The sequence below is a fragment of the Vigna radiata genome, chromosome 11, assembly GCF_000741045.1.
Source record: "Vigna radiata var. radiata cultivar VC1973A chromosome 11, Vradiata_ver6, whole genome shotgun sequence".
Classification (NCBI taxonomy): Eukaryota; Viridiplantae; Streptophyta; class Magnoliopsida; order Fabales; family Fabaceae; genus Vigna; species Vigna radiata.
The window spans coordinates 5,922,619-5,935,790 of NC_028361.1; the positions used below are offsets into that span (position 1 = coordinate 5,922,619).

General features: G+C 33.7%; 1 protein-coding gene across 1 annotated transcript; it reads left to right on the forward strand.

Moving 5' to 3' along the window:
* The first annotated feature begins 1,413 nt into the window (after positions 1-1,413).
* Positions 1,414-3,555, forward strand: LOC106777211 (protein SHI RELATED SEQUENCE 1). The gene is made up of 2 exons (XM_014664764.2): positions 1,414-2,263; positions 2,955-3,555. Exons 1-2 carry the CDS (start codon positions 1,648-1,650, stop codon positions 3,299-3,301), a joined length of 963 nt encoding a protein of 320 aa, XP_014520250.1. The 5' UTR covers positions 1,414-1,647; the 3' UTR covers positions 3,302-3,555.
* The last annotated feature ends 9,617 nt before the right edge of the window (positions 3,556-13,172 follow it).

Here is a 13,172-nt window from a genome sequence, read left to right on the forward strand (position 1 = left end):
AAGAGTACGGTTAGAGAGATGAAGGTGATGGTGATGCGCTGGTATTGCAGGTCGGCGCCTTCTCTTTCTTTCTCTCTCTCTCTCTCTCTGTCTGAATTCTCTAACCGTATTAATTCATGAGTGTCCCACTTGATTTTAAGACATTAAACTATTGATCATGCGTTCCCACAGAGCTTGAATGCCCGAGTCAACCCCTTCTTCTCTTGTTCTAATTGCACATTGTTTAAGGAGACACTCACATAAACCTAAGAGTCACTCAATATTATTCTTCACTTCAACACCTTTCACCTCATTCATTCATTTTTCTAGCTACCTCTTTTTTTTCCTTTATTAAAATTTAAATATTTAATACCAAAAGAATACACGTACGATCACGATGTGGTGGCGCTCTGTTCCCCTTCATCCACACATAATGTTTGAGGCCACATGATTATTTTTATGGAAACCCGATCAAGTTACCTCTTTTTCACCATCCAAAATCTCTCTACCTCAATAAACTATTTACACCAAACTTGATTCGTTCATTGTCATAGGGAAAACCACAAGTTTTTTCCAACCCCCAATGTTTCTTTTAATTCTATACATACCTATACTTATGTCATTGTCTCATAATAATATTTTACAAATTAATACTAATTACTAATTTATATAAATAAAAGAGAGAGGTATTTGAATATAAATGAAAAGGATAATAATATCTGAGGAAAAAGAAGCGGGTTTTCCGGTAGGAAAGGACGGGGCGCAGAAAGGTATTTGAGGGTGACACGTGGAATTATAAGGAACGCAGGATGCGGATGAGAAGTAATATGGGCCGTGGAGATGAGGTGAATGACATCCATTCCATTAGAATTAGAATTTGAATTTTTGTTTTTGATAAAAAAGAATGAGAGGACTGGTAACTTACTTACTGTGGAGTGGGTTTGTTTTTGTGATAGTGCTCAGTTGCTAACTTAACCACACCACAGGTCACAGACACAAAAGGAGAAAAAGGAGAATCAGAGAGAGAGAGAGAGAGAGAGAGAGAAAACAAATAAAGGAGAATGGGATTGGAAACTTAAATTAGAGGTGCAGCACAGAGAACAGCACAGCAGAGAAGGCATGGCGGCGTTTGCAGTGCTGTAAATCGCGCTTTTGTGATTCTGGCTTCGCTCTAATTTATTAATGCACCTTGCCACTGGCCGAGGGAGAATGAGTTGAGGGCGCGATTAACGCTGCCCCGACACTGTTCCTCCTCTGTCCTCCACCAACAACCCTTCAAATCAATTCTCTCTTTAACCACCCACCCCACAACACCTATTACTACTACTACTTCTATCACTTAACCCATACCCAGAAAAATCAAGAGAGAGAAACACAGCACAAGCATACAAAAACCTAAAATTTTTAATATATATAAATATAAATATATATATATATATATATATACAAAACAAAAGATCGCTAGTGGTTGTGTAGTTCTCTCTCACCTCTCTCCCAAATTGAGAACACAATTAATTGAAGCAGAATTCATTGTCGCGGATTGGAGTATTTTAGTAATTAATTATTTATATTTATAGTTGTGTGTAGAGAGGGTTGTTTGGTTGGAGATCGAGGTACTGTTCTTGATATGGATTTTCGAAGGACAGAAGCAGTAGAGGAGGCAGAAGAATGGCGGGTTTATTCTCACTAGGAGGTAGAGGGAACAACAACAACAACGAAGAGGAAATTCCTCCCCCTCCTGATACCTTATACTGGTATAACAACAAGAATGATGATGTTTCTTCTTATCACCGAGGAGGTAGCTTTGAGCTATGGAACCAACAGCAGTTACAGCACCAACAACAACACTTTATGGGTCAGCCTCCTCCACAACCACGACCTCTCTTTCACCAAGATCTATACTCCGCCTTGGGTGTTGGACCCAGCAGACCCTTATCCGACGATCAGTCATCGTCAAGATCCAGCTTCATGGTGGGAGGAAGCGGGAGTGGAAGCGGTGGAATTAGCTGTCAGGACTGTGGGAACCAAGCTAAAAAGGATTGCCCTCACATGCGGTGCAGAACATGCTGCAAGAGCCGGGGCTTCGATTGCCAGACCCATGTCAAGAGCACATGGGTTCCCGCTTCACGCCGCCGTGAGAGACAACAACAACTCTCTGCGTTGCAACAAAACATGGAAACTTCTGGAGACCTTCCCAGAAGACAGAGAGAAAGAGATCATAATAACCCCACCTCCTCTTCTCCACTTGCTTGCACTCGCTTGCCTTCCAATCCCTCCTCTTCAGGTATATACCTCTGCGTATCACTATTGTCTATGCTCTATACTTATTCAATACATTTTCGTCATCATGTTTTACTTCGTCTCGTCTTGTCACACTGCTACATGCGCTACCACAAGCACCTCACAGTTTGGGTGATTGACTCCTGAGAGAGAGAGAGAGAGTAAAGAAAAGGAAAGCAAAGAAAGGAAACGTGTATGTGTTACGAAAGAAAAGAATAATGGAGAGACCCGTCCAGGAAAATTCTCTGAAAAGATATATGGAGCGACTGAGAAAGTTTTAGAAGCATACATCCAAACAAGGACGGTATCGATTGCGTGTGTGAAGCAAAATTTCTCTTTTTCTCGCCTTTTTCTTTACCGCAACACTGTTATTTTAGTAGCCCTGACCTGACGATTAGATTGACAGTGAAGAAGAACCTGTTCTCACTCTCTCTCTCTCACTCTCTTTCTCTCTGAGCGACTGACTGTACTCCTTTCTTTGCTAACACTCACTGGCGCATACCAACACAACACTACACATTCATTTTCAGCTTCGCTCTTTCTATCATATGTATTTGTCTCAGTATCTTTACTTAGATTCTATTTCCTTTGTTAACTCTCACAAACATAATTCATCTACTTCTAAAGTGCATCTAACCACTGACTTGTTTTGTTTTCACTTTCTCTCTCTACACATTTTACCCTATAAAATAAAGGGTTAGAGGAGGTCAATTTCCCGGCGGTGGTGAGATCTTCTGCGGAGTTCAGGTGCGTACGTGTGAGCTCGATAGATGAGGCGGAGGAGGAGTATGCATACTCAACGGCTGTGAACATAGGAGGGCATGTGTTCAAAGGGATTTTATATGACTATGGTCCAGAAGGTAACAGTAACTTCTTGGGTGGTGCTGGGGAAAGCTCCTCCACTGGTGTTGGAGGTTTGAACCTCACTACTGGTGCCGTTGTCTCAGAGCCACTCCTTGATCCTTCTTCCTTGTATCCAGCTCCTCTTAACACCTTCATGCCTGGTAGTGGTACGCAATTCTTCCCTCACCCACGATCTTGAACAAACAAAAGCCAAAACAAAGCAAACAAACAGAATTTTTATGTTGTTTTTATGTTTTTATTTACTGCATCTTCACTGTCCAACTTCGGTTTTTTAACTATTTATGATCATCTTGTAGTCTGAAATTGATGCTCATTCATTCCAATAGGCTGAGAATGAAAAAAAAAAAAATTGAAAAGAAAAGAAAACGCAGACCTGTCAGCGTTTTGTTTTTTATGCAAATGCAAATCATCAATGCTTAATTAGTCTGAAAATGTATCATTCTTGGTAATTAAGGATATACAAGTAGTTAGGTAATGATATTTTTATTTGTTTCCTTCTCTGTACGATATTAATGGACACCTGGTTCTAATATTGGGTTCTTCCGCATCTTCGTGTATTTTTGTGATGGTTTTAGGGGTTGATTATAGCCTTCGTTTGTTGAATTATATCACGCTGTCTGGTTTGTTCTCAACTACGAAGCTGCCTTTTTCCTGTTTATCTGTATGCTTGCCAGTTTGAAACTGAACCGGAAACACAATTTTGATCTTTGTTTGGACTAATTCTCCATGGTGGTTTCGACTAATTTTTTTTTTCATCTTTTCTTTTAAAATTAATTTTTTCATTTTTGGGTATGGGCGTTCCAACCATGCATGAGCATTTCTCTCCCTCTTTCCCATGCGATGCTGTAATTCTAACATCTTACTCAATCTAAATTTGCACAGATGTGACGTTGATTACAGAAGAGGAAATATTGCTAATCAATATTCTCATCTTTAATGCACATGCAGCAACTATACGTATATAGGCTAACACTCCATTCTATGTCTAATGAGTATAGCTTATGGTATAAAACAAATTGTTGCTTGATCCAAAAACGCTAAAATATGTAAAACAAAGGGAAAGGTTAAGATGTCAGCATAATTGGAAAACTTGTGATGCTACATGCTCTCTCTATCTCGTTACTGGCAACCCCTGTACTCTCTGATCAGTGTCATGTAATTCAGTTCTCCATGAGATGTCTGCTAATGTCTTATAATTACTTATTACAACAAAATAACCCGTAGATAATAACTACCCTATTATAGATAGTCAACTTTTTCTGATATGTGTCACGCAATGTATTCTTATTTTATACATTGTTTAATCCTATTTAACATTATTTTTATTTTAATGGTTGATATAGGCCAGATATGGCAGAATAATGGAGATAGAGAAAAATACTAAATTCCATTTATTTATTCTGTATTTTATTTAATGTCTTTAAATAATATTTTTTCCACACCATGAAATTTACTAACATCCCCATTTCTTTGTTGTGCATTTTATCTCTTTGTTGTGCATTTTATTTAATGTTTTTAAACAACATTACCAAGTTATACATGTAAAGTCATTAAAAAAAACCTTTTATTCTACTAATTAATATTTTTTTCAACAGAATTTTTTACATCTATTTGATGAAAATATTTCACATTCCATATGGCTTATTTTTTGAGATGTGTAATATGCATCATTTCCTACTCCCAAAACATATATGCATATCTAACACAAACAACGAGTTATTGCAATTCACCTTCTTTTCTATGTCAACATTCCTTACGTCTGCAATATTCACTTGCCCATTTACACCCTTCCTAATTTTTCATTAGATTTTCAAAGCATCTTACCATAAAGTTTTATCTGTAATATTGAAGACATGAAAATATAATTAATTTTGTATGAATGCATCATTAATGTGGGCAATGATAATAGAGACATTTGTTATAAAAAGGTCACCTATGAGGAAGGAATAATGCATGAAGGTGTTGCAATCTGACATGCTTCTGATCTTCCTGATTCTTTTAGTTTGTCTCTGGTTTCTGAAAAGCTTTTCTGTTAGGATTTGACTACTTATGGTTTATAAGTTTAATATCTGGTGGACTTGACACTTCATTGATCATAGTGGTTAGTCTTCCCTACCATATGAAGTTTGGAGTTGATATTAAGTGTTCAAAATCTAGGCCATTATGCTAATATTCTTTCTTGTACTTAAAGCTGTTCTGATTTTGAGTTTTAGTTTCATATTTGGTTGGTCAAGGTTCACGGATTTGTCAGAACTTTTTGTTTTTATCTATGAACTTAACCGTGTGGAATTATTTGTATGTATTTTGTGTTTATCTATTAAAAAAAGTTAACTAATGAATCAAGGTTCTATCTATTAAGTATTTTTTTATCATGTTATTTAATTGTTTAAGAAAGTAAAAAGTAAAAATATTAAAAGTATATTACTACTATCACAAGTGTGTTTACTTTGAAGGACACTGTTAGAATTTATTAATACATGCCATACAATAAATAATCAATACCTTAAACAAGTACAGTAGACTTTATTAATGCTGTGGTTTAAGCACTTTTTTTTTTACTAATACAATCCAAACTAATTTACTAATTGATAAAAAAAATTGCAGAACATCTCTTCTCTTCTTGTACACCGGGTTTTACACTGTCTTTGTACTTTTTTTTGTATGTGAGCCCTATCATTAATCTAACTAAATACTAGTCATGTCAGCTACTGTATGGAATTAGATTTTATGTAAAAGTAATATACAACTACATCTATGAAAGTAAGATCCATACTTAAGTATTGTAATTACAATTACCTCTAAGGAAATTCTTCCACAACAGTGTTTTTAGATATTTTGAATAATCAAACTAAAACTGTAAAGATCATATTTATCACAATTAACTGCGGCATGGCATTCGTCTTCACAGTATATGTTGATGTCATTTCCTAATTTTCATGGTACTATTTAAATGAATCCTGTGAAGTACAGGATTAGTGACAGTTAATAATATTTAATAATTTAAAAAAAATGCATAACTAATTAATATATTTATTGTCTGCAACCAGATAAATAAGTACAAACTTTTGTTTTGATATTAAATTTTGACATAACTGTGCATTGAACAGTAGAAGAGCACGCATGCAGTGGTTCTTGCTGTGTTTGTTGTTACCAGTTATTTTCATGAAAATGTACATCAGAGAAATAAAATTAATGCAGATGCAAAAATGAAGAGTAACACTTTACCATTTGATAGTGCGGAACTGATCTCTATGATCTCCGCTTTACGATTTTGCTTCTTTCTTGGATTCGTATTCTCTTTCATGCAAAAAAGAGTTCAACAGCATAGTGGACTTTGCCAGTGCCAACTTGAAAGCAAAGGAATAAAACTAAAATGGGTTCGTTGATGAATCTTGGGGTCGATATTAGCATTCAACTGTATCCATTACTTTCATTAATAAATTATTTTAATTTGTAGCTCATGTTTAGCCCTAGCAGATTCGTCTCTATTCAAAAGAAATAAAGTAAAATAAATAAAAAAAAAGAAGGTAGTTTCTATCTATGATACATACAGTAATCATACAAGTTTGTTTAAACATATATAAAGGAAAAAAGCTATTAAAGCTGACATTTGAGGGAATGGTAGGATATACACACCTTGATTTGATAGGTAGGCTGTGAAATAGTCCCAGGATTTGAAAAGTGTAATGAAAAAACTTGAGGGTTGGGAGAAGAAACTTAAGCTAAAACTGAACTTGGTTGTAGGCACGGTGTTGTGTACTGGTGCTATGAATGCCTGTTTTCCAGAAGTATATATATTTTGTGAAATGGTCAAAAGGTTGTGCAAAGAGATGGCACACTACTGGCATTGAGCAGTTTGAAATGGACTACACAGTTCACGTGTCGATAATAATTGTAGTATAATTGAAGTAAGGCGTCTGAGGAGATCTAAGCAATTGGAAGTGTGATTTGATATTTGTAAAGCAGGACCAAAGCACCCAAATCTAATGAAAGACTAGGGCTTCTTGCAGAATAATGGATGGGTTATGTTTTCGTACTGCTTCAGCGGCAGCATGGCAGTAGCATAGGGTGAGGCAGAGGCAGAGGCATAGGAGCCTAGTGTGCACCATAATGGAATGGTGGTCTCAGCACTGTGCATAGCAGTTTCGGTGGTCCCACCAAGACTTGTGCTTCGTGGTTAGGGATGACTCATGCAGCTATCTCTTGTTCTTCAAATGTTTCCCATGTCCCTTGGACCAAGAAAATCTCAAATCAAGCATGTGTTATTCTTACAACCATGGGGGGACGATGAGTAGGCTTGATGATGAGCTTGTAACAGTGTGTAATAAGAAACAAAGGTTCCTATTAATTTTTTTTTTTTTTTATGAATTGGGTACAGTTGTCAATGCTAGAATGAGTGATTGCTTTGATCATGTGCTTGTGTTGTCATCTTTCTGCAGAATTCTTGTAAGTGTGTTCATTTCATGGGTGGGGAACGATACAAAATTACATACAATCCAACACAAGTACCACCCATAACTCTTCTTCTTCTTCCTCTGTCTTCCATTCATTTATCAGTGTATTGCCATTCATACAATTTGGATTTATTCATGCATACATTTCTTCTTTTTTTCACATTTTTTCAACCTTTACTTAACCCATATTAAATATCTAATGTTATTTAATAATTAATAACAAAGACAAAAGAAAAGGGGAGGGGGGGATAGGTTCAGAGATAACATGATCTGATAAAAGTACAAAAAAAAAAAAAAATAGAGTGAGAGAGAGTTTAAAAAAAATAAATGTCCTTTTTTTTTCTCTTTTTAAAATTAAATATAAGAAATGCATTTCATTTGAATTATTGGATTTATTCCCGTGCAATAAGTTTTTTATCAAATTAATTAAACCTTAATTTTTTGAGAAAGAAATCACAGCAGATACTGATACTTGAGATATCTTGAATTCACCCAATCATAGCTGACCTATGTCATTGATGTTAGGTGATTCCAAAGTAGATATAAGTTCTCGTGATCTTGTTGTCAATTTCTATTGTTACTTGAGTAACATGCTTTCAAACAAGAGATTTTTGTTTTTACCTTATTCCAATCTTCTAAGTCTCATATCTTTTACCTTTCCATACATATGATATACTATCACAATACAACAACATGCTTAACAACCAATACGTTCTATAAACATAATTTACTTTCTCTTATTTCCATTCAAGCATGCTCATCATCAATCAACACTTGCTAATCTTTGCTAAAACTTTAATTAATCCAAAAAAGCTTGCGTACCGTCCTACAGTCGTACCGTCCTACAGTCATAACATCTCATTTTACCATCATCTTCAACATTGAATTATGAACATATGCAAGATTTTAGTGGTTAGTGGTGACTTGAATGTTTTTTTATGATTGAAATTGAATTCATTGTTACGCAAAAAAAAAAAGATAATCCACCTCCAAAAAGTATATAACGTTTAAGTAAGTAAGAGAATTTAGATCTTTTATAAATATAATAGTGAATATGAATTATTATTAAATGAATATTCTTTAGTAATATTTATATAATTAGTATGGATTATAGATCTCTATTATCATGGAATAATACTTATTACAATTATATAATAACAAGATAGTTAATAATAATATAATGATTATCATAAATAGTAAGTATAATATCAAATTGTCGAAATTGATTATGATATATAAATCTTATCTCAATATGAATTTGATAAAAATAACATCTTTTTTAAACTATTCATTTAAAAAGAAAAAAGATAATTTAAAATAACAATATATATATATATATATATATAAGACTACTAGATTTTTTTTTACACCCACTACCCTAAATTAGTTAGCAAGGCACAATCAAAATCATGTTGTGATAAATGTAAAAATCAAAGTAAAAGTTTTCTAGAACTAAACATTATAAAATCAAGTTTAAAAGAATTGTCTACCTTTTATTTATAAACATGTAACTAATTTATTTTAAATATATTAATAAAATAATATTTAATTTTATATAAACTACAAAAATAATATAATACAAACTTCTTTATACTATTTTATAAGTTAAAATTAGTTTTTTTATAAATTAATTTTATAAAAATTCTCTTGTATAATTTGTATAGTTCAAATTATTTGATCAATAAAATAATTTGTAAAATTCTTCTATGTAATTCTTATTTTCAACTTTTATATAAGTTGTTTTTATTTTATAAAAAAATATTTTATTTATTTATTTGTTTTTAGAAAAATTCAGAAAAGAATTGTTCAATTGGCCTTGTGATGTAGATTATGGTTCTAATGGTTTATTGTTTACATAATTAATTTTATGTGATTAAAATAGTCAACATTTTCATTAAAATCATCCCAATAACATAAAATGAATTAGGATGGTTTCTTTCTACAGTCAGTTTATTATTGTGCCAATATCACTGACATGAATTTCTTTTTTTTTTTTTATTTACGAATATGTAAATTTATCTATCCAAATATAATAGCACACATAACAATTAATCCAGATAGTCTTTGATAAGGCAATGGGGACAGAAGCAAGTTTAAAATACTAACATTTTTATAACAATTTCATTTTCATTAGAAGAATCCATATGTACATTGGAAGAATCCATATACTCTTTCCCATTTTCATTCACTAAGAATGGTATATGTTTATGATTAAAAAAACAATAATTAACCTCCATAAGCTACTACTTATTAAGTTTTAAAAATCCTCGCCATTTATTAGTTTAGTTCTTTTAAAATATTGTCTACATTAATCATAAATATGTTCAAACTAAAACACTTATTATCAAACTTATTAGTTTTATATATTTTAGCCTTTTTATAAATTTGTACTTTTTAGTATATACTATTTAAATTAAATTAAATTACAGAAGCCAATTTTTTAGTATATCAACACATAGAAATTTTTTAAGAATAAATTAAATTACAATTAAATTTCTATATACTAATTTAAAACAGGATAAGCCCTCTTTTTGTGTGAAAGGAATTAGGAGTTGTTTTGTTATTTGTCAAAAGTTTCCTTACAAGGGTTTAAGTTCAATATCCTATACTCTCTATAATTTTATAAAAAATATATATTTTACACCGTATAAATTATTGAAGACTAAAAATAAAATAAAATAAATTCATAATATATATATATATATATATATATATATATATATATATATATATATATATTTATATATATTTAAATTAATATATAAACTTCATTTTTAAAAGTCAGTTTGTGAAATTAATTTAAAGTTCAGTTTTAATATGAAGTGTCCTTAAGGTCATGTTCTTTTGATATGATTTGGAGGAGATGATTTGAGGGAGATGATTTGAATGGATTTGAGTGGAATTGATGATAATTTTTTTGTTATTTTTTTGAGTGGATTTGTGGGTAATTGAAAGTGGATTTGAGGATAGTTACGAGAATTAGTGTAAGATTTGATTGATGTGACAGTTTTAAAAAAATTATTTAATTGATAGAAATTAAAGATTACCAAAATGTCCTTAGATATTAAAGTGGTATAAAATGATATTTGTTAATGTTATATTTAATTATAAAAAAAATTATAAATAATAAAAAATTAACATTAATTTTAATATTATAAAAAAATTATTTTAGTAAAATGAATTTATTTTTAATTATAATCACTAGTGCAAAAATGTTGTTTAACGTCGGTTAATTTGGGCTTTTAACGTCACTTTCACATCCGACGTCTAAACGGGTGACGTTTATGGGACGTCGGAATTCCTCAGAACTGACGTGCAACTCAACGTCGGTTACAGATATCCACCGACGTCTCTATAGACGTCTGCTTAAACAAACACCGACGTCTAATTACTCTGTATCGACGTCCCCCTATGATTAAACCGACGTCAACATGGATATATAAAGAGGTTTAAAATGACACTAACCGACGACTATGCTGTTATAGACGTCAGACATGGCTTTAACCGACGTCTAACAACAATTTTGTGTTTTAGAGCAGTTTTGATCCAGGCTTTCGGTAGCATTGTGTAACATTCTTCTCTCGCTAGTTTCCTCACAAAAAAAGCTTGCGTCTTTTGAATCTTCTAGTCCTTTCAACCCAAAACCGAATATGGGTCCATGGCTACTTCCCATTAATCAACCGCAACAGAAAAAAATTACGCTGTCGAGAAGTAGACAAGGACCCAAGTTCCATTTTGGGTCGGAAGAACTAGAAAACTCAAAAGATCGCCACTCTTCTTGTGAGGAAACCAGCAAAGGAAGAATGTTGCACTATGTTACCCAAAGAGAGGATCAAAACAGCACTAAAACACAACACAAAGAAAGCAAATTTTAATCAGTTCAATGACAAGATAATTGATAAAAAACTAAAGAAAGTTTAAACGGGTAGCATAAAAAAAAACCACGCACCTGGGATGCAAGAGAGAAAAAGGAGAGGACGAAGACAATGACGTTATGAGAAACGACAACGCAATGCAGCAAGAGATAAACAGTAGATGAGAAGCAGAGAAAAAGGAAAATAGATGAAGACGCGATTGAAACTGAATTTTGAGAAGAGTCTGCGGTCTATTTAAAATGAAATGGGGCGTCGGTTGCTCTAGAAACCGACGTCTAGGAAGCTGAAAAGATTGACGTTTTGGTTTCTTGTCAGGGAAGTTAACGTCGGTGCCCCTAACAGTCGACGTCTACAACCCTCGAATTTGGTGAAAATACAGGAAAGTAGACGTCGGTGACAATCAGAACCGATGTCTACATTGAAGAATTTTTGTCTTCCCGCCTTCCATACAGGCCTTAGACGTCGGCGTTTGACTACGTGACGTCTAATTGCCTGGGTATTAGGTGAACAACATTAATTGTAGCCCAATCGACGTTGCTTTTTCACGGGATCCGACGTCTATTCGACGTCTAAAGCTGAACCGGTTGACGTTTGATTTTCATGTCAGTGACGTAGACGTCGGTGCCCTTTCCAGCCGACGTCTAAACACCTGGGATTTTTGTATAGCATTAATTGCAACGTAGTAGACGTCGGTCCCCTGAAAACGCCGACGTCAATGGACTGTCTTATCACATACCTCAGGCAATTGGACGTCAGTTTGTGGCAGGTCCGACGTCTATGATGTCATAGACGTTGTCTGACATCGAAACTGATGTCTAGTTTTCCAATTTATTTACAATAATGCCACCACGCATTAGTAGATGTCGGATTTTCACGAAACGGACGTCTAAGGGGTGACGTTAAACAACGTTTTTGCACTAGTGAATATTTTTATTTGGCAAAAAGAAAAAAATCAAAGAATCAAATTGTGTTAGCATATATATATATATATATATATATATATATATATATATATATATATTATGATACATGTAAAAGATCAGAAAAAGCTATGATTTTTTCAAAAGCTTGTTGCAGTTTCCAAAGGCTAATATTTGTTTTGAGGTTATTCAAATTTCTATATATTGAGTTTCCTGTGCCTGTTATATAATACTGAAATGGGTATCTTTTTATGGTGAAATAGTTATAAAGTATCTAAATTTTGATTTTGCAGGAAATCAATCATGCTGGTGGATTATGGGCAGAGCTTGTGAACAACAAAGGTCATTACTTTATTCTTTCTCTCGTCTGTCACCACCGATAAATTGCACTATTTCGTGCAAAGCATTCCTCCTTCCTCCTTAGGCATCTACCAGCGTAGAAGCTCAACCACCTCCACTTCTTCTTCCATAACGTTGTTGGCGGTCGCAATCAGACCGCGGTGCAGATTGCGACAGCACCCACCACGGACAAGTCCTTGACGTTGTTCGGTGCGGTGGTGATGATGGACGACCCACTGATGGAGCTCCTGGATGCTGACTCCACGGTGTTCAGGAGGGTGCAGGGATCTACGCGTTAGCGTCTGATGGCTATTAACTTCGCATTCAAGCAGGGGAAGTAGAACGGGAGCAACTTGTCGTGTTTACTTTGGAACCAAATATGAAAGTGATGGAGTTGGAATTATAAAATAAGTAAAGGATAAATCAGACATTGTATGAAAATCCTCGCAAATCTCTTCAAT

What these genes read in the sequence shown, in the direction of transcription:
- LOC106777211 (XM_014664764.2), top strand. Translation starts at nt 1,648, where the DNA reads ATGGCGGGTTTATTCTCACTAGGAGGTAGAGGGAACAACAACAACAAC. An exon ending in TTCCAATCCCTCCTCTTCAG is followed by an intron (nt 2,264 to 2,954) that starts GTATATACCTCT and finishes TATAAAATAAAG; the next exon opens with GGTTAGAGGAGGTCAATTTC.